This window comes from Mycteria americana, chromosome 22 (assembly GCF_035582795.1).
Source record: "Mycteria americana isolate JAX WOST 10 ecotype Jacksonville Zoo and Gardens chromosome 22, USCA_MyAme_1.0, whole genome shotgun sequence".
Taxonomy (NCBI): domain Eukaryota; kingdom Metazoa; phylum Chordata; class Aves; order Ciconiiformes; family Ciconiidae; genus Mycteria; species Mycteria americana.
Window position 1 is genome coordinate 2,508,679 of NC_134386.1, and position 21,320 is coordinate 2,529,998.

The window sequence follows — 21,320 nt, forward strand, 5'->3', positions numbered from 1 at the left end:
GCCTGGGCGCAGCCTCACGCAGGCAACGTGCCCTCGGCCGGGGCCGTATCCTGCTCCCTGCCGTCTCCCAGCACGGTTTACACCGTGAGCTTGGCCTGGCACTGCTGCATCCGTCGCTTGACGCCTTGCCAGGAGCCAGCTGGCCCCGGGGCTTCCCTCTGAAAGCAGATTGGGAAGGAGCAGCCCGTGGGGCTCACCCGTGGGGCCGCTGGAGCGAGGGCTGCGTCCCCTCTCCTGCCTCCTCGCGGGGCCCTGCGGTGCCCATCCTTCCTCCTCAGGGCTGCAGCCCCGCTGCTGGCTGCGTTTCAGAGCCAGGCAGAAATTATTTTTAGTGGTGTTGATCAGCTTTGCAAAGCTGTCGGGAAAACAGTGACTCAGAGGCAGACCCGGCCGTGGGTGGGGAAGCAGCCCTGCTCCTGCTCCTGGGGAGCGGAGCATCTGTGCGCCCGGGGCTGCAGAGAGTCCCTGGGGCTGGGGGTCCCGCCTGGGGGGCTGTGCCCGGAGGTGCAGGGCTGCTGTGCTACAGAAGAGGCTGGGGGCGATGGCCCTGGGGGGGGGGGGGGGGTGTGTGACAGTTACCTGTGCCACCCATGGGGCTGGCTCAGCCCCTCGGTGGCCGGATGGCTGCAGGCCGGTGCCATACCCGGGGGGGGTTACGGCAGCCGGTGAGCCAGCTCTGGGCACGGAGCCGTCACCTGTGTGGGGTCAGGGACACGGTGGGCAGGCAGAGCCGCTCAAGGTAACCTTCCCCACCCGGAGCAGGCGAGGACAGCTCGGCCCCCTCCCCGTGCCCTCGCAGCCTGGCACGTCTCTCTCCTCTTCGCTGCCTGCCAGAAAAACAGCCTCGCTGCTTGGAAGCGGGCCAGGCTCTCCAGACAGCGCATCCTCACCCCCCCCCCCCCCCCGGAAGGCTGTCTCTCAAGTCTGGGCAAACAAACTGTGGTGCTTCCCCCCCCCCACCCCTCCCCACAGCGTGCCGCGACGGGGGGGTCCTGCTCTGACCCGGGGCTGGAGCAGCCCGTGCTTGGCCAAAGTATCCTGCTCCCATCTCCCTCTCCTATCCCGTTTCCTCGAGCACAGCATGAAGGTCTCAGCTCTGGTGTCCTGGGCAAGTCCCCTGATCTGGGGCAGGATCAGGCCTCCTGGTGCTTGAGCACGGGGAGTGGTAACGGGGTGCAAACGGCCAGGCCATTTCCCCTAGGCAGGGCTGGGGCAGATGCGTCCGGTCAGCCCCAAGCCCTGGTCCTTTTTGCACCGGAGCAAAAGCATCGGTTCCCTCCCTGCCAGGATGCCAGGAATGATGATGGAGAGATGGATATGACCCGGTCCTGGGCGAGATGCTCACGGATGGGGAAATGGAGACAGGGCAGGAGGGCTGAGCGTCGCGCCGAGGGGCAGAGCAGAGGGAGCGTTTCTCTCTCTGGGCGCAGCCGCCCCGGCACGGGCTCCCACGGCTGCTCGGGGTCACGCACGCTGCGGAGAGCCGGGGCTGGAAGAGCAGCTCGGGAACGCCGGAGGGATTTGAGACGAGCTCGTGCCCTGCCAAGCCGAGCTCTGGGCATCCCAAACCCACCCTCCACACCAAAGACGCGCCTGGTAGGGAGGTGCCTTCGCCAGTGGAAGCCAGGCCGTGTATGGGAGCCTGGCGAGGCGGCAGGCGCCGGGATGGGTTCGGCTGCATCCCCGCAGCCCCCCGCACGCCTCCGGGGTCCCACGGGGTCCCCCTGCTTGTGCCCGGCTTCCAAACGTCTGCACAGCTTCTGCTTCAGAGCAGCCGTTCGGCCGATGCCCGGGCTCACCCTGCGGGCGATGCTGCTGCTTCGGCACCGAGCACCCCAGCCGCTGCCGGCCGAGGGTTGGTGGGTGCCGGGGGGGCTGCTCCGGTGCAGCCCAGGGGATTTGGGCACCCTCCCCGGGAAGGCTGCAGTCAGCAGGTACCTACCACCATCTAGTGGCCCTTCAGCCAAGTGCGGGAGGAGGAGGAGGAGGAGGAGGAGGATGCGCTGGGTTAATCCTCAGTCGTGGGCTGGGATGGGCCTGGACCAGAGGGCTCTGGGGATGCTCAGAGATGGGGCTGGAGGCGGGGGGCCACTGCCCACACCCAGCTCCGGCTCCAGACCCCACAACAAAGTCTGGAGCAGCCAAACATGGAGAGGAAAATGGCTTTATGGTGGGCTGCCAGCCCTCCGTGCCCCCGCCATGTCCCGGTGGCATCACAGGGGGTACCACGGGGCAGAGCAGAGCTCCGGGGCACCGTGCATGGGCTGGGCGATGGGACGTGGGTCTCTTCATGCGACGGGTTCCCGTAGGAGGCTGAGGCTGGTGGTGGGGACGGTGTAGCCGGTTTCTCAGCATGGCCAGGGAGAGAAGCACCTGGATTCGGGGAGGAGGAGAGACACGGGTGACGGTGGGGAAGGGGACAATGAGATGCAGGCTGGGACTGACACGGCCTCGCACATCGGCGACTCGTGGGCGCAGAGGGGATAGGGAGGGCAGGAGATCTCCGGGCAAACGTGGAGGTCTCGCCGCCCCAGGCAGGTGTCAGGACTCTGCCTCTAGCTTGGCTGCGGACCCCCTCCACTTTCCCAGCCCTGACCCGTGCCTCAGTTTCCCCATCTGCCAAATGCCTCCCTAATGGGTTTTGTTTGGGAGAAAAACACGGCGTGCGCAGCGCTTGGTGTCAGCGTTGGTGTTACAGGCGGTGACACGCAGCTCTCGGGGTCCGATGGAGGTGGCTGCCGTGGTTTTAGCACATTTCTCCCATGGAGCTTGAAGGACTTGAAATCCAGGGAGGGACACTGGGCAGGGTGGCATTGTCCCTGAACTGCAACTGTGGTTCCCGGTCTCTCCTGCTCCCACATAAAACGGAGACCAGGAGATGGAGCCAAAGACAGTCCTCAAGGCTCGGCACCCTGGTGATGCTGGGGCACCCCAGGAATGGAGCCGCCTCCCCAGCACCCACCCCCACGCCCCATCCCCAGTGGGTGCACCCCGGGGTGCCAGCCCTCACCTGGGGTGCCGCGGTCCTCATCGCTCCTCCAGGTCGTAGGCAGCCGCCAGGTAATCCTTTGGGACGATCCCGACCACGTTGTTGAGCTCTCCGACCCACCAGCCGTACACGTTGTACTCCTGGGGAGACACAGCCGGACGGACACGGGTTTAGTGCCGGGGCAGGGGACATGGCTCGGGTCCCTTCCTCCGATACCTGGAGCTACAGAGAGCAACCCCCAGACTCCCACCAGAAAATACCCCAGTCCCACCTCTCCCCCTCGTAAATCCTTCGCTGTCCTTCCGACCCCCCCTCCTTCCTTCCGCCTCGCTCTCCCCCTTCGCCCTGGGTCCTGCAGGGCACGGCTTGGGGCTTGCTCAGAAACTCAGTATTTAATTCACACCCGGATATTTTGGGGTATTTTACTTACAGATGGCAACCCTCGGGATGTCCCAGGCCCCAGCCTGGAGTTCTGCGAAGCCTCTCCAGGTGGATCATACCTGGGTAACACGTCCCTTCCCCAGATTCAGGTGTGATTTTCCCCTGACAGCAGATATTGGCAGCAAATAATGCCAGAGAAAACTCCCCCCATGTGTGTGCGAGAGGAGGAGTTAGCACACACAGGCTTAAGAAGTTTGCCATCAAAACAGGAGATTTTTTGGTTTGGTTTGTTTTTTTTTTTAAAGGAGATGTTAAAAGCGATGCGCACAGCAGCACATCCCGTCCCGTGTCCCATGGGAGCTCTGACCCCCCCTGCCTGGTGGGGGCATTTAATGGGTCCCCGAGCTCATCCCTGCTTCCCGAGAGGGAAAGGGCTTTGCTCGGGAGAAGGGCAGAGTGACCAGCGACAGACACTGCTCCCGACGCTTCCAGCTCTGCAGACGATGCTGCCCTCGCCGGGGCCAGGGAAGGGTCCCAGGAGTCCCGACGCTCGCCGGGTTGGGACCCCCATGCTCCCCAGGGACCCACGCCCCAGCACGCAGCACTGAGTCAAGCCCCCGCGATGCTGCTGGAAAGGAAGGAGCGGGGAGGGATGGGGGCTCCGTCCCCCTGCCCCGCTCTCCTCACCAGCCAGGGAGGGGAAAAAAAATCCTGCTGCAAAACCAAAAGGAAAAATTTGGGTCTATTTGCTGTAGCCTGGAGACCCGTGGGCAGAGGGGCCGAGATGCAACCCAGGCGTGACGGGCGGCCCCCAGTCTCCACTCGCCCCCCCACCCCCAGCTCTGCCATAGCCTGAACACTATGAGGTATTTTAAAATAATTTCTGCTTTGATGAATTGCCGGCTAGTCCGCGATTGCTCATAATCAAAGGGAGGAAAATGCAAATGAGAGCCAGCCGAGAACTCGCGGCACCGAGCGTTTATTTCACCGCGCAGTGCCAAAAAGAATTAAAACAACATTAAACTCCCAGCAATAATGTTTAAGTCCTCGTTTCCAAGTGCCAAATTGCACCACTCTGGATCATACAGATGTTCGTTAATTATGCTAATTTTTATTAAACTATTAAAACGAGGAGTGCACTGGCACAGCAAGGCAGAGCCCAGTGCAGGGTGAACTCTGCTCTCGTCTGGAGGTGCTCATTTACATCTCGCTAACGTGCTGATGCCTGATACCGGGTTTTGGAGGGGGGCGAGGAGAAGGAGGGAGCTTGAGGATGGTTTTGCTGGACTCTGCCTAATTACACGCTAATGGGGCCTCTGTGCTCAGTACCTGCCTGGACTGGGGGGGGGGGGGGGAGTAATTTAGCTGAGACTTTCTAGAAGGGACTGAAAACCCACTCATCGGGAAGATAATTGCTCCAGCGAGGTCGGTGGGCCCTGAGCGTGCTGGTACGGCGGCATCAGGAGAGGGGAGTGGGATGCTCTGCCCTCTCTACATCCATCAGAAGCTGCGTGGCAGGAGCTCGGCAGGGTGCTGGAGGCAGCACCCATGGGTGCTGATGCCATGCCAGCAGCCCCTGGGGACCCCAGAACGCAGCACCGGGCATGAGCAGGGAGGCAGAGCAAAGCCATCGCTCTGCCCCGTCCCCAGAAATGCAGCAGGGCTGAGCAAACTGGGAAACCAGCGCCCTTTCCAGGCTGGCACGTAACAGGGAACTGGATTTGGGGGTCAGCCCAACACCCCGGAGGCCATCCTCCCAGCCCAGCCATCCTCTACACGGCCACGATAGCCTCGCTCCGTTCCCAAAATGCTGCGATTTTCTCCCAGAAGGAAGAAAACCCCTCACAGCACTTCTCCACATTTCATTCCCGAGATCCCCGGTGCCAAGTGAACCCGAAGCAGACGCTCATTCGGATAATTGCCCGCAATCAGGGCTTTTATGGCGGGTTGGTGCACGGGGCTGTAAAAAGCTTTATGCTGCTAATCTCCATCGACAAGGGAGAAGGAAAAGGGGGAAAAAGAAACAAGATGACAACCACAACCTGGTTTCTCTCCCTGCCTTGCACCACGGCTCCTCCAGCATCACCCAGCAGAGACGATGCTCTTCCGAGGAGGGGGAAAGCGGAGTCCCTGAATGACCCAGCTACAGATTCCCCCCTGTCCCCATCACGGGGGGGAAATCCCACGGCCCAAGCCCACAGTCACAAAGGCGGTGACAGGAACGTGGCCAACTGTCCCCTGCACGGCTTCAGATGGACGACCGCCTGGTGGGACCCTAAATGTGCAGCCGCATCTCTCCGGCAGCACTTCCCCTGCTCCACCAAGCTCAAATTGTCCGACCCAACATCCCTCCTGCCCCTCACCGAGAAGCACGGGCTCTCTCCCTCCGCTGCCTGGATGATATTTACTCCCCACCGGTGCTCCCAAGCCCTCCTTGCCACCGCGCTCCTTCGCCAGCCCTCGTAAACAACCCCGTCGGGCTTCGGGAAGGCCATTAATCACCCCCCTTCACACAGAAGATCAATGACGCTTTGATGGATGCCGAAGGAAAAGCCAATCAGTCAGGGACTTATCGGTTTATGATTGCTCGGCCCCATTATTAGTGCTTGCGTGTCATACATTATTGTTAGGAAAATGGAAGAATCTAATTCATAGATGAGGTATGGCGAGCGTGCGAGGGGTCGGCTGACACCGGAGAGTTTTATACCGGGTCAGCTATACATCTATTTACCTTGAAAACCGGCTCGGAGCTGCGGCAAGCTCTGAAATCGAGGGGCTACCTGTCCTTGGGGGATTCGGAGCCAGCAGCAGCTGAGGGATGCGGCTGGGAACGCCGGTTCCTTGGCACGTCACCCAGCCTGGCACACGGAGGAGTAATTTGGGCGATGCTTGCCCTTTGCTTCAGACCGCGGCCCACCGTTACCTGCTCCCCACCACGCTGCTCTTTTGTAGGGTAAATCCCTATAAAAAGAAATGATCCCCACTTGCTTCCAATGATTCAATTCTCAGCTGCTGCGAGGAGCTGAGGACACGCAGCTGGGGCGTTGCTCCTTCCCCTTGTCCCGTCTGCTCCGGCATCGCCCAGGGTGGCCGCAGCGTCCTGTGCCACCGGGGTCCCTCTGTCCCATCCCACCAGGTTCTCCGCGTCCCAGCCCAGGGGGAAGAAGCTGACGGACGTAAGGGGCTCAGAGCAAGCAGTACTAGGGGAGACGAAGGGAGAGGAAGGTGATGGTCCCCAGCCGGGGAAGGCCAGGCAGAAATGCCCACCTGGGCCTGGGGAGGCACGTGGGCAGTTTCGGCAAGGACAAGGGCGCAGCTCCTCCTTGAGATGAGTCCTCGGGCCTGATGGGAGGCATTCAGGATTTAGCCTATTAGTCATTTCCCACCAAAACCAACCAAGCGACCAACCAGCCGAGCAAGACGGCACCACGGACCAAGGCCCCCGACGACAAGCCAACCCCGAGCACACCGCGGCGGTGGCACGACCTGGCTTGGGGGGTGCCGGCACGGCTGGGGCAGGAGGGACGCACGTCCCTTCGGGCACCCCGGGGCCGGCCGGCTTCCCCGCCAGGACGCCGCAGCCAGCGGGGACGGCACCGGGGACACACGGCCGGGGCAGACGGACGGCGGCGGCCGGGTGCCCGTGCAGAGCTGGAGCGGGCAGAAGGTGCAGCTGGAGCCCCGCCAGCCGCCGGGGCCAGGCCGGGAGACAATAGCGGCGGCAGCATCCGATCCGCCTCGCTGACGGGATCGGGAGCCCGTGTGAAACTGCCGTATTAATATTTATTCCATAAAGCGCGCGGCTCCCAGCTTTGCGCGCCTCCGCCGCGCTCTGACCGCAGTACCAACCCTCAGGCACCGCAAACACAATTTGAAAACAATGTGACGGAAATGTTTAATCTGCTCAGCCCATCTGTGCTGCGTATTTCTCTAGATCTCCCTGAGAGAGGCGCCTTCGAATCTCCACATTGCCTTTAATATTCTCCTAAATCACCTCCCCACTGCACTTCAAGGGCCATTGCTACAATATCACAGGTTCATCGAGAGTGCACGGGAGAAGGGGGGGGTGCAGGGAGGGGAGGGTGAGGGACGGGGGTGTCGGCTGGGGTATTTTTTATTTTAAAATATTTCCCAGGGATGGTGTTCCTGTGCCCCTCGGACAGGCGAGAGAGAGGAGAAAAAAAGAAAAAAAAAAAAAAAAAGGGGGGGGGGGAATCAGAGGGAAGTTATTGTGCTGTTGCTGGGAGGCGATTAGCGAGGCTGTTTAGAAGCAAACAGGCTGGAATGGAGCAAAAATCATTTCCAAAGAATCGCTTTTATTAATCTCCTTCCTCGGCCGCTCGCTTTCACGTGCGGCTGCCGCTATTCCGCAGGGCCCCGTCCTCCTCCGAGCTTCACACGCAGAACGGGCGTGGATGCTTGGGTGAGGGGGGGACACCCCAAAGCAGCAGCAGCAGCAGCACGGGGGGGGGGTGGCTGTGCCCAGCACCCCTGGGTCCCCCCACCCCGGCACAACCGAGACCTAGAGCCAAGATGCTCCAGCTCAGGCGCATCCCCGCTCCCTGCCTCAGTTTCCCCATTGCACCAGGCGGCTTTTCAATACTTAAAGGGGGCTGAGAGGAAAGATGGGGACAGAGTTTTTAGCAGGGTACGGGGGGGTTCAGGGGGTACAGGGTTTCTGCACGGGGTTCAGGGGGTACAGGGGGGGTGCAGGGTGTCTGCGTTTTTAGCAGGGCCTGTAGCGATAGGGCAAGGGGGGACGGTTTTAAATTAAAAGAGGAGATTCAGACTAGATGTAAGGAAGAAATGTGTTACGCTGAGGGTGGTGAGACGCTGGCCCAGGTTGCCCCGAGAGGCGGGAGATGGCCCGTTCCCCGCACACATGGCAGGCCAGGCTGGACGGGGCTCCGAGCAGCCTGCCCTAGCTGGAGATGTCCCCGCTCGTGGCGGGGGGGTCGGGCGAGGGGACCTTCAGGGGTCCCTTCCAACCCAAACCATGATTCTGTGGTCGTGTCTGCACTGGGAGGCCCCTGCTCCCTCCCCGGGCTGCTGGGCGCCGCCACCCCCAAATCAACCCACAGCCGTGTGCGGGGTCCGGGGGTGCGTGGGGTCCGGGGGGGGGATGAGCAGTTTCCGGGGGGGGGTGCAGGGGTGCGTGGGGTCTGGGGGAGGTGCGTGGGGTCTGGGGGTGTGCAGGGTGTGTGGGGGGTGCAGGGGTGTGGGGGGTGCAGAGGGGGTGCGTGGGGTCTGGGGGGGATAGGCGGGGTCCCAGAGGTGCGTGGGGTGTGGGGGTGTGCGGGGTGCAGGGGGGGGTTCGTGGGGTCTGGGGTCTGAGGGGTGCAGAGGGGGTGCAGGAGTGGTGCAGGGTGTCTGCCCGGAGTCCGGGGTGCAGGGAGGGGTACGGGGGGGGTGCAGGGTGTTTGCACGGGGTTCAGGGGGTACGGGGGGGTGCAGGGTGTCTGCGTGGGGTGCAGGGGGTACGGGGGGGTGCAGGGGGTACGGGGGGGTTCAGGGGGTACAGGGTTTCTGCACGGCGTTCAGGGGGTACAGGGGGGGTGCAGGGTGTTTGCACGGGGTCCGGGGTGCAGGGGGTACAGGGGGGGTGCAGGGTGTCTGCTCAGGGTGCAGGGGGTACGGGGGGTGCAGGGGGTCTGCGCGGGGTGCAGGGAGTACGGGGGGGTGCAAGGGGTACGGGGGGGTGCAGGGGGGACGGGGGGTGCAGGGTGCCTGCTCGGGGTGCAGGGGGTACGGGGGGTGCAGGAGGTACGGGGGGGTGCAAGGGGTACGGGGCGTGCAGGGTGTCTGCGCGGGGTGCAGGGGGTACGGGGGTGCAGGGTGCCTGCGCGGGGTTCAGGGGTACGGGGGGTGCAGGGGGTACGGGGGGTGCAGGGGGTACAGGGGGGTGCAGGGGGTCTGCCCGGGGTGTAGGGGGTACGGGGGGTGCAGGGTGTCTGCGTGGGGTGCAGGGGGTACAGGGGGGTGCAGGGGGTACGGGGGGGTGCAGGTTGTCTGCCCGGGGTGCAGAGGGTACAGGGGGGTGCAGGGTGCCTGCGCGGGGTGCAGGGGGTCTGCCCGGGGTGCAGGGTGTCTGCGTGGGGTGCAGGCGGTACAGGGGGGTGCAGGGGGTACGGGGGGTGCAGGGGGTACAGGGGGGTGCAGGGGGTCTGCCCGGGGTGCAGGGGGTACGGGGGGTACAGGGGGTCTGCCCGGGGTGCAGGGGGTAAGGGGGGTGCAGGGGGTCTGCGCGGGGTCCGGGGTGCAGGGGGGGTACAGGGGGGGTGCAGGGGGTACGGGGGTTGCAGGGGGTCTGCGCGGGATCCGGGGTGCAGGGGGGGTACAGGGGGGTGCAGGGGGTACAGGGGGGTGCAGGGGGTCTGCGCGGGATCCGGGGTGCAGGGGGGGTACAGGGGGGGTGCAGGGTGTCTGCTCGGGGTACAGGGGGGGTGCAGGGGGGGTACGGGGGGGTGCAGGGGGTCCGCCCGGGCTCCGCGTGCGCGGGGCGGGCCCCGGCGCATCCCCCGGCGTCGCAGCCCCGCGTTGCCGTGGCAGCCGCTCCCGCTCCGCTCCCGCATCCCCGGGGGCCGCGCAGCCGGATCCACCTGCTCCCGGCCCAGCGCCGCGGGGTCACGGGCAGGTCGGGAGAATAAATGAACGTGAGCACTAATGATGTGTTTGCTGGCTGTTTATGCTCTCTGTGTGTCAGGGGCACTCACATTTAGAGAGCTCATTATGGCTGCAATTAGACTGCACCATTGCTAGATATTTAACTCCTTTTTCTTTTAAATTAGCATTTTAATAACGTGCTTTGAGCAGGGGAAACAAAATGACCATTTTTCACGGACAAACTTCCTAGCTGTAGGTGCAACTTTAATGGCAAAGTTGCAAGGGAGGTAAAATAAGATCGGGCCTGTTCCCTTCCCACCTATCCCTGCCCTCTCCCCCTCCTCCCTGCCACCGGGAAGGGGGGGGGAAAAACCGGGAGAGATTTTTATTTGCTTTATCGCACACTCCATTTCCTAAATTTGTTCTGCAGCCAATTATTTTCGCCTTTAAAGTCCTGAATGCTCACGCCTGATGAAAATTAGCAGCCATCTGAGTTAAACTCTGCCTGTGACCTGTGAAGAGGGCTCGAAATAATTGCGTACGTGTGCGTGCACGCGCGTGTGCGAGGAGCCATCCATCCCCGACTCCCCGAGCTGCAAGAGGGGAGATTACGTGATGGGTATTATCAAAATATCTTTATATAGTAACCCCCAGGGCCGCTTCCCTGCAAAGGTCACCGCAATTATTTCCCCTTCATTCATAATTCTTCGGCTGGGCTTACGGGACTGGGGGGGGCAGAGGGGGACGAGGGGGACAGCCGAGGGGCTGGCTGTGGCCACTGTGCTGGGAGAAGGGCTGGGGACCGGCGGAGGGGAAGCGGCGAAGCCAACGGCTCCGTGACTTCACCGGGAACTTGCAAAAACACCCATTTTCTTCATACCCGCTCCGCAAAGCGCAAAGCCCGACCTCAGCCAGCCTGAAAGTCGCGGCTTCGTTCCTCCGTCAGGATTTACGCTCCTAATTAATTTATGACCCTAAACCACCCATCTTTCCCCCAAGGATTGCTGCGAGGGCCGTGGGGAGGGGGCGAGGGACCCCCCCGGGGGTGGGTGCACCCACTGCTGGAGGGCTGGGAGAGGCACCTGAGCCGGGACAGGGGGGCACTGGGAGCGGGTGCCCCCCTCTGCCCCGGACCCCAGCCCTGGCCGGCTCCAGCCCCTTTCTGTAACGACCGGCAGCCCCCAGACACCCCAAGTCAGGACCAGGAGCCAAAGCAGGGCCCCCCAGGGCCCCCCGCGCAGCCGAAATCACACCGAGGGTCCCGAATCAGTGGGGAAGCACAGCAGGGAAGGGCAGGAGAGGAAGGAGAGAGATGCAGCTTTTGCGAGAACGATGCTTTAAACGTTTCCTCTTTCGCATCCGCTCGGCTGTACCTTAGACACCACCGTTTCATAAATACAATCCGGGTAGCGCAGGCTATAATTTGGTGATAGCTACCCCAGGACATATCTAGATACACTTCTGTTATTTTAATTAAATACTGCATTATGGTTTGTGACAACTTCATCGCTATAGCGTAAATGAATTTGGAATTAAAGTCTTACTTAGGCATTCCACTACTTCTCCCCCCCCTCCCCTCCACCCCTCCGTGTTACAAAGCAAAAGGCTATAAAATCAAGATGTTTGTTCATTTACAGATGGAGCAGCTTGGAAAAGAGAGGGGGAAAAAAAAAAAAAAGGAGAAAAGGCGAGACAGTGCAGAAGCGAGCGCAAAACACCGGTGGCTTGTGAGCATCCTCGGGTGGAGGAGAGCGCAAATGGGGGGTGCTGAATACTAATTGTGTGCGTGACCGTTCTCCTCCGAACCGGGCTCCTCCGACCACCCCTTCCCCTGGCCGTGGGATGTCGGTTGCCCGTGATTCTCATTTTTAACTCTTGATTTGTGACTGCTGCAGAGAGACGAAGCGCTGGAAGTTTTAGACCTTTGGGGATTCGGTCTGTGGGAAGGGCACGGCGGCGGCCGGAGAGGCTGAGTTATGGCAAAGGGAAACTTTTTATTTTATGCCCAGGCCTGGGAGTTTCAATTCCATCCATCTATTAACTCGTCTCTAATGAAACTAGACCGTACGTGACATTTTGCAATATAACTGCTTTAAATGTTACCACATCAATTGGTTTAAATGTTACCCGCGCCTCATGAACCGGGAGATGGTTTTATAATTATCTCCGTCTCTCTCTAACGAACAAAGATTTCTACTGTCTGCTGGTATTTTACATTAGCAAAGGAAACAAGGATGCCTGCTCGAAACACGGGTGCTCAACAGGCTCAGACAAATAAAAATCACAAGTTGCGATGGTGGCAGAGGTGTTGCCTGTCACCTCTTGGCAAATCGATGCCGGATTTAAACCCTTCCTGATCTATTTTGCCTACGTGCAATTGGAGTTTCACCCTCAGTTCTCCTCTCGTTCCCTCTATTGCCGATTAACCACCCCCCAAATAAAAACGACTCGCATCCATCTACCCGCACACATATATATGTATATAATATGTAGATCCATAAAACGATGGCAGTCCATGAAAGTTATGGCCGGGGAGGGATGGGTTTAACGACGAGGCTCCGCTTTAATATTTCCCATTGTCACAACCCCAAGTGAAATTTCCACTTCCATTTACGAAATAAGATGGGAAATCGTCGGGCATTTGTTACGCTGGAAACAAAAAGCTTCCCCCCCCACCCCCCCCACCCCATTTGAAACAGGGCATCGCAGCAAATGTCACCCCCACCTCCCTGGCAGATTAGCGAGGGGCTCGTTACTAAATCTCTGTCTAATAAAGGCAGAGTTGACTCTGGAGGAGCTGCTGGTTATAACGCTGGCTTTGGAAAATGGAAGGATTGTCACACTTAAAGACACAAATTTCCCCCGTAATATATTCGAATGGAAACCTCTGAATCCAATACTACATGGGCATATCTAATAAATTCACAATATTTCAGCCTCAACAGCCTACAACGGTTAGTTTTAAAGATTTATGTGGTAAAAAATTACTCGGTGATGAATATAGTTTATTCTGTGCAGTATTGGAGGGTATAAGGAATTAAACTACTGTCTTTAACAGTGAATTTATTATTACCTCTGTCAAAGCCGAAGTCTTTAACAGCATTTATTATAAATTTCAGCACAAAATAAATGGTCAGAGTATGCCTTAAACCCTAAACCCCCCCAGCAGAACCATGTGCCAGCCCAGGAGAAGTTCACGGGCCGGGGGCTCTCAGCAGCCCCCCCGAGACCACCAGGGCTGGCATTGGGGTACCACGACCACAGGGAAGGGGCCACCACGTGTCCCTGCCACGGCCACCCGTGCCCCGTGGGGACCAGGGTCACCCACTGCGGAGGGCGGGATGGCACGCTCGGAGCTGGCACGGTGGTCGGCGTGGGGTGAAAGCAGCGGCGTTGGGGCAAAATTCGGGATGCAGCAACGGGGACGCGCGGGTGAATCCCCACAGACGGGGCAAGATTTGGGACGCAGCAACGGGGATGTGCGGGTGAATCCCCATGGACGGGGCAAAATTCGGGACGCAGCATTAGGGATGTGCGGGTGAATCCCCACGGACGGGGCAAGATTTGGGATGCAGCATTAGGGATGTGTGGGTGAATCCCCACGGACGGGGCAAGATTTGGGACGCAGCAACGGGGACACGCGGGTGAATCCCCACGGACGGGGCAAAATTTGGGATGCAGCAACGGGGACACGCAGGTGAATCCCCACGGACAGGGCAAAATTTGGGACACAGCAACAGGGACGTGCGGGTGAATCCCCACGGACGGGGCAAAATTCGGGACGCAGCATTGGGGATGTGCGGGTGAATCCCCACGGACGGGGCAAAATTCAGGATGCAGCAACGGGGACGCACGGGTGAATGCCCACGGACGGGGCAAGATTCGGGACGCAGCATCGGGGACGCGCGGGCGCTGGGCATCATCGGCGCTGCCTCCCTGGCGCTCGGCCACCCTTTTGTCCTCGCCTGCGATGGGTGTCCCCTCATTTATAAAAATTACCTGGGAGGAATGAGGCTGCCAGGGGCTTGTTCTGGACGATTGGTTCCCGCCGGGGGGGCGAGGGGGCCGGTGGGGGAAGGATGGCCCTCGCTTGAATTTGACCGGTGGGTGACCGTTGCCTTCCAGCTGACCCCGCCGTCCCATCCCCATCCCTCCCAACTCAGGAGCCTCCCAGAGGGGTTATTAATGGGAGTCGAACGCCGCCGAGCCCCGGGAGCCCACCTCCGCAGCCCCCCCCCCCAGAGACCCCGGGGGCCGAGCCCACCGCCCCGGGATGCAGCTGCGCGCTGAGCCCCGACCGGGCTCGTTACACCTTGGCTCCGTCACCCACCAGGTTCAGCGCATCGGGGGGGGCGGGAGGGGGGCCGTGGCCACCCCCGTGGCCTCTCCCCACGAGCGAGATGGCCCCAAATCCAGGCAAAATGCCACTAGATGTCACCACACGCCTTTCGCTCGGGGTCCGGGGTATGGGAATATGTCCCCCCCTTTCCCCCCCCTGCTTTCATTGAAAGCAATTGAGAGAATTAACTTATCCGGTTTTATGGCCTGCTTGTCACATCCAACTAAGCCCACTTAAAATAGGAAGTCTCGCTGCATTCAAATAATTATCATAACGTACAAATCACTCAGCCAGGGGACAAGGGACCGGTGCCGGGGAAAGGGCCGTAATGCCGGGGGTTTTGCTGGGATTACTGCTTCCCCCTCCCCAAATTAATTCCCCCATGTATTAGCCCAGCCGGGCTGCACCGGCTGGGGTAGCGGTGTTTCGGGGTCCCTGCAAAGCAGGGTGATGGGGTGGGGTACGAGCTCTGCAGCTCGACCGGCTCCGGCCGTGACCCCCCCGGCCCCGTTATCCCTGCGGCACCCGGGCCCAACGAAGCGCTGGTGGCGCTGGGGGTGCAGCAAGGAGCCTCCTGCCCGGGTCTGGGGGGACGACGAGAAAAGCCCTCGACAGTGGCGTCCCCTGGACTCCCGACATGGCAGCGAAGGGACCGCTCCGAGGAGGGATGCAGCGGGCGACGATGCTGCCCTTGCCCCGGGCAGGACCGTGCGTCCCCTCCGCCGCAGCATCCCGCACCCTCCCCGTGCCCGCAGCCCCCCGGGCTGCCGAGTCCCCCCCCCCGGCTACTGATGTCCACTAACCCCCAAATCACTTTTCCCCGCTGTTGATGCTCGAAATGTCAGACAGGACCCGAGCAGCAGCCGGCGTGTGTTTCAAAGACACCAGATGGATTTTTATATTAGCTACTATTTCATGTTCAGACAGAGCGACCGCACCGCTAAAACGGCAGCCTCGATGCTGCCGAGTTTGCTTCTGAGATTAATTCTGCGAAATTAATTGGGACAAGATTGAAAAGGAAATTAAAATGCAGCTGAGTGAACAGGCTTTTCAAACACCTTTCCCCCCCTCCGCCATCTCCCTCCTTCCCCCCCCCCTCCCCGCGCTGCCTCTGTTCCGCGGCGGCCGCGAGCATCCGTCGCGCAAAGTAATTTACGGTGGAAAAGCTCTCAGGACCGATCGGTTACGTGTGAGGAAGCCAGCACAAGAGTCGCAATCTGGAGCCACTGAAGAGAGCGAAAACCCTGCCGTGACTCCAAGCTGTGTCCCCGAGCTGGCGCGGGGGGGGACCCCAACCCGCCGGCCGTCGGCGGGACGGACCGAGGCACCGGCAGCGGGCTGGGCACCGAGGGTATCGCCCCCAGGGATGGCCGTGGGTTGCTCCTGGTGTCACCTCCCCGGAGAAATGAGGTGACGAGCTGGGGCCGTGGGTTCGGTGCCCGGAGCATGTCAGCCCCGTCCCGGGGGGCAGCGGGTCACTAAATGCCGCTGTAAAGTGCTTTGAGATCCACAGACGGGGAATTCTCAGCCTTCCAGAAAGGGATGGCGAAGCCCAGATGCAAAGCTGCTCTCTGCCGCTGCCGGGGATGCAGCTGCCTCCGCGGGGACGCGCGGGAGCTGCCCTCAAAGATGCCGGCGAAAAACGTCCACGCCACGCCGGCTGCAAAGCTTCGGGCAGGCGGACGGCCAGCCCACGCCGGGCCCGGGGCTGCCACAGCACCAGCGGTGCCCAGCTCGGAGCCTGCAGGCGTGAAAGGGTCTGGCCTCGAGGGCTCCGATGGCTGGGTGGATCGATGGAGAGGCCTGACGCTGCCGCCGTGGCTCTCCTGCCCATCGTTGCGGCATCCGATCACCCGTGTCCACCCCGGGGACGTCCTGTGGTTACCGCCAGGATGCGAAACTAAACCTGATTCTTTTTCTCAACTATAAAACGTTGCCTTGGTCTTAAAAAGCCTGAGACTTGGAGGTGGTGTTCATCTCCAAAGGTCCGTACCTGCCACGCACCACCCTTCCCTGAATCGGGTCCACTGGACCTTCCCCGAGTGGGTGCCCCAGGGCAGACGGGGCACAACCACCGAGTCCATCGCCGTTTTCCTGTGCCAAATTGGGGTGCAAAGCGCATTGCAAAACACCATCCACGCCACGCAACCCCCCCCAGGTTCCCCCCTGTCCTTGGGGTGCAAAGTGCGTTGCAAACCAAAGCGCAGCCCCCCCCCCGCCCCCGTTCATCGCTGTTCCTGCACCCCATCGGGGTGCGAAGCGCCTTGCAAAACACCACCAACAAAATGCAACCCCCCCGCCAAAGTTCACCGCTGGTCCCGTCCCATACCGAGGTGCAAAGCGCGTTGCAAAACGTCACCCGTGAAATGCGACCGCCCCAGCTCATCGCTGCCAGCCGGGGCCACCGTGGTCCGGCGGGGACCGGCCGGGAGCCAGGGCAGAGACCTACGGGGACAAGCGGGACTGGGAGAGGGTCACAGGCACGGGTGGCTCTGCCCTTGCCCCCGCAGACCCGCTAATGCAAACACTTCATTTATTCACCTGCGTGCGCTTGCCGAAGGGAGCCCTGGTCGCACCCGGCTGAGCAACTCAATTACCCCTGTAATACCTGAGCAACAGCACGTACAGCCTCCGTTACCATGAAAAAAAATAAAAATAAAATAATCTTGCTTTGGGGCATTTGAAATGTCACGTGTGAAGTCAAGGGGTAGGGGCAGGAGTGGCACTGATGGGGCAGTCATGGAGCGGGGAGCAGGATGCCGGGGTCCTCCCCCCTCCACTCCATCCCGCTCCCCCCTCCGCTAAATTGCTAATTTAACTCTGCTTTGGACCTTGATTTTTACCAATTTCATCAGCTCTTGACCTTGCAATTGAGCCCCAGCCCCAGGATGATGAACACGGGGCTGGCGGTGACGCTCTTACCTTGCTTAGGATGTAGATGAGGTCTCCGCGGTGGAAGGAGAGCTCGTCGGGATGCTCGCTGCTGCAGTCCCACACGCCTTGGTAGTAATTGGCATAATCTCGCTGGGGACCTCCTGGGGAAAAAAAAAAAAAAAAAAAAAGAGAGGCCAGGGTGACAGGGAATTATATGGGGAAATATTGGGGTTGTGGGGTGGGGTGTTGGGGGACAGGGGCTGGTGTTTGTTGGGGAAAGGAAGGAAACGGTGGTGGTGGTAATTTTGCATTTCAATGAAAAGGCAGAGGCCAAAGAGGTGCTGCAAGAAAAAGGGGCTGGTCAATAAATAACTGCAATATCTATCAGTAAATACGCATAAACACATTGATAAATGTTGCCGTTTCAGAAGACCCCAAATTAAAGCCGTTTACTACAAATCACAAAGGGAACCGAAGATGCCTCCCTCCTCTCCCAAGTCCCTCGTCTCCTCCTCAGGCTCAAACCAAGCTGTCCCCGAGGTGGACAACCGTAAAGCTGGTCAAGAGGGGACACGAGGCACCAGCGCCAGCTCTGCCGGGCAGCGTCCCCACCACGGTGACAGCCGTGCCAGAGGCCACGGAAGAGGAATATTCTTAATTAACATGGGTATTTGCACAGGGCCTCTGGGAGCATACCGCTGGGGAAGGCGATAGCCAAGTTTATTTATTAATTAAAGAAGCCAAGCAGGGGATTGCAGTCGATGGAGCAGGGCCCACTCAGCAAGAAAACAGCACCGACTGCTTGACCGGGAGCGCCCGGAGCAGGACCAGGGATGGGAGGAGAGCAGGGAGCAAATATCTGCCTTCACCCCCCATTCCTGGGAGGTCAGAGAAGGTCCTGAACCTTCTATGGCATGATACAACCCGATAGCTCAGGTCTCCATCACAGAATCACAGAATCGTACAGGTTGGAAAAGACCTTTAAGATCATCGAGTCCAACCGTAAACCCAACACTGCCAAGCCCACCACTACACCATGTCCCTCAGCACCTCATCCAAACGTCCTTTAAATACCTCCAGGGATGGGGACTCCACCACTTCCCTGGGCAGCCTGTTCCAGTGCTGGACAACCCTTTCAGTGAAGTAAAATTTCCCAATATCCAGTCTAAACCTCCCCTGGTGCAACTTGAGGCCATTTCCTCTCGTCCTAAAATCTCGATCTTCCCATCGAGCTGTGAGTTTGGGAAGGCAGAGCCTTTGCTTGATGCCTGTGATCACAGTCTGCTGCAGAAAGGGAAGGGAACCTGAGCCAGCAAACTCTATTTCCCCCCCCCCCCTTTTTTTTTTTTTAATTGGGAGGCAAATGATCTGTTTGCTGAAAGCCGTGGGTTTGGGCTGGTTGGCGAACCGTGCCAAGGCTGGGGACTGCCCTGGGCTTAAATGTGCTCTTGGGTTTTCCGGAAAAGGCCACAGCAGCATTTCCAGAATGAAACATTTCCATCTTTGCCATCTCCGAATGGCATTTCCCACCCCAGAAACGGGCCCGGAGACCAGAGTCACCACGAAAGGTGGGTCCCCACGGCGGGGGCAGAAAGCATCCCGCCTCGCGGTGGGACCAGCCGAGCCTGATGCCAAGGTCCTGCAGAGCCCCACGACCGGAGGAGACCCTGCTCTGCCCAGTTTGCAAACTGGGGAAGTGACTTGTGCCAGCGCATCCAACAGATCCCTCACAGCATCAAAAAACCACTCAAACCCCCCCAGATTCCCACTTTTCAAGCCCACGAGACGACTGTTAAAACACCCTCCCGGACCACGGGCTTCAGGCAGGAGACTGCTCTGACGGCCCAGCACCAAAGTGGGGGTGAATCCAGATGTCACGACACGGACATCTCCACGACGTGACCCCCATGGACAATTAAACCCAGTAAAACCACATTCTGCAGGGGGGGGGGGGGGATCCAAGCACCGGAGCTGTACCACCGATCCGTGCTGCTCTGCCACGTGGCTGAACCAAGCCCAGAAAGCATAAATAGCAAATAGCGAGCACATGTTGGAGGAAATGTTTCTAATATGGTATAAGGGACCGAGCGATAAGGGTGCATCTGGAGTACTGTGCCCAGATTTGATCACCTAAATATGAAAAAGGACATTACAGAGATGGATAATGGCACAGCAGGGAGGAACCGGAATGACTCAGGGACTTGGGGAACTTAAATAGAAAGGCTGGGAAAAAAAAAAAAGTAGGTCTGCATCCTTTGGAAAGTATTAAAGGGGGAGCACACAGTGGCGAGGAAAAGATTGTGAAGGGAATAGAAGGAGTAGGAGCTGCTGAGTTATTTAAGCTTGTGCTAAGCGCAGGAACCAGAGGTTATGAACTGGAGGCAGAGGAAATATCAGGGCGTGCGGGTGCTGAGCAGGAGGACGAAGCAAGCAGCAGCTTTGGTAGGAGCCAGCAAATTGTGTAATTAAGACAAAAGGTCGTTACGGGAGGGCGTGAGGACAACATGGCGATGCAGGGAATAATCCGGTACGGGGAGACGGCGCTTTGCCGCGAGCTGCTGGTGTCCCCCGTGAGACGAGGCTGGGGAAAGGCCGCTTTCGAAAAAAACAAAAATACCAATAATTCTACGGAGCATCATCATTAACGTGCTGGCAAAGAGATTTAAATATTAAACATAAAAGAGATGCCCCGCATCAGCCTCTGCTCCTCGCCGGAGTTCTGCTCTGTGACACTAATGTGTTGGGAGGGGAAGGGGGTTTGGGTTGAGATGGAAAATACATCTTCTTACAAGATGTTTCCAGAGCCAAAAGTGCCCGTTCTCGCCCCAGAGCTCCCCCGGGACAGGGACGGCTGGAGTCGGCCTCGTCTCGCTTGTCCCCCGTTTACCGGGAACGCTGGGGAGGTGCCTCCCTATCCCGCATCTGCTCCTTCCTGCTTATCAAAGGAACAAGAGGAGCTTGGAGGCATCTGGCCACCCCATCAAGGAGCGGAGAAAGGAGAAGCCGTTGGTAAAACAGAGACTTTGCAGAAGCCGCGCGCACGAGCCTGGACACGATACTCTGCGAGTACAAAGGGAGAAAATTTTCCAGCCCACGGGAAGGTTTGTGCTCCTAAAAGTTTGCGTATTTTTTCCAACTACGTCAGCTGGTGGGATGGAAGGTCTCACCCCTCCCTCCAACCCTGCCTTCAAAGGTCAGAATTAAATGCATCAGATGAGGAAGACGCCTGGCGACGAAAGCGCGGTCGGGCTCTGCGCTTCATTCCCAGCCGCAGCTTCAAAAGTGGCAACGACGTTCGTGCCGGCTATCAAGAATATCTTGTTAAAATTAAGACCCTTTGCAGAAAAGGGATCCCGGCTTCCATTTTAGCACTTCAAGATAAGGTCAGGCAAGGGAGAATGTCACCCTGCGGCCACCCTGCAAGGGATGGTGGGTGTCCACCGTCCTCCTGTCCCGCCAGCTCCAGGCTGGCTGGGACGTGGGTCGGATCCAGCCAAACCGTCCCGGGACTCCTGCGCTACCCTGCATTAATTCTGCTCGCTTGGACAGAAAAGAGGTTCTGTTTAAAAAGCCCCAATGCCCCGTCTAGACATTTAAATCTGCGTCGAGGGCAGAGCCGTGATTGCCGCGCGACTGATTTACACTGATGTAAGTGGGACGAGAGCCTGCTCCCGTGTTTATGGGCCTTGGGGGTCATTAAGAAAACCAGCCAAATGTGACAACTGCATCATTTTCTTCTGCAGCCTGAGCAGCCCCGAGCAGGGGCTGTAGGAGAGGCACGATCCGCCCCAACCCCTTTGCTTCGGGCGTGTCGCTTCAGAAGCCTGTTGATGCTGAAACCTAATGACAACCGTCCGCAGCTCAGGGCTTTTCACCGCTGCGCTCACGCTAGGTGAAACCTCCTGCCAGGCTAAGCGCAGGGGACCGTGACAGGAGGCCGGCTGCGAGGCTTTTTTTGTTTTCGAAGTAGAGGAATTTTGCTCTGTTTGTATGCGACTGGTAAGCTCGCACTGCAGCGACGGCCCCGAAGCCCGTCCGGCGCAGAAGGCAGGGATTAAGCAGCCTTGAGCGGAGCAAATGGGTGTCTTGGCAGGAGCAGCCCGAAGCTCTCAGCTGGATTTGCCGTGCTGCTCC

The 21,320-nt window shown here is 59.5% G+C and overlaps 1 protein-coding gene across 1 annotated transcript in view; it reads right to left on the minus strand.

Annotated features, from left to right (window-relative positions):
* Positions 1-2,266: 2,266 nt before the first annotated feature.
* The window catches only part of SKAP1 (src kinase associated phosphoprotein 1), a 159,798-nt gene continuing 140,744 nt past the window's right edge, over positions 2,267-21,320 (minus strand). Inside the window, exons 12-14 of the mRNA XM_075522977.1 lie at positions 17,235-17,344; positions 3,011-3,129; positions 2,267-2,373 (exon numbers count right to left, since the gene is read on the minus strand). Coding sequence (XP_075379092.1) covers positions 3,028-3,129; positions 17,235-17,344 — 212 coding nt within the window. The 3' untranslated portion in view covers positions 2,267-2,373; positions 3,011-3,027. The remainder of the gene's footprint in view (positions 2,374-3,010; positions 3,130-17,234; positions 17,345-21,320) is intronic.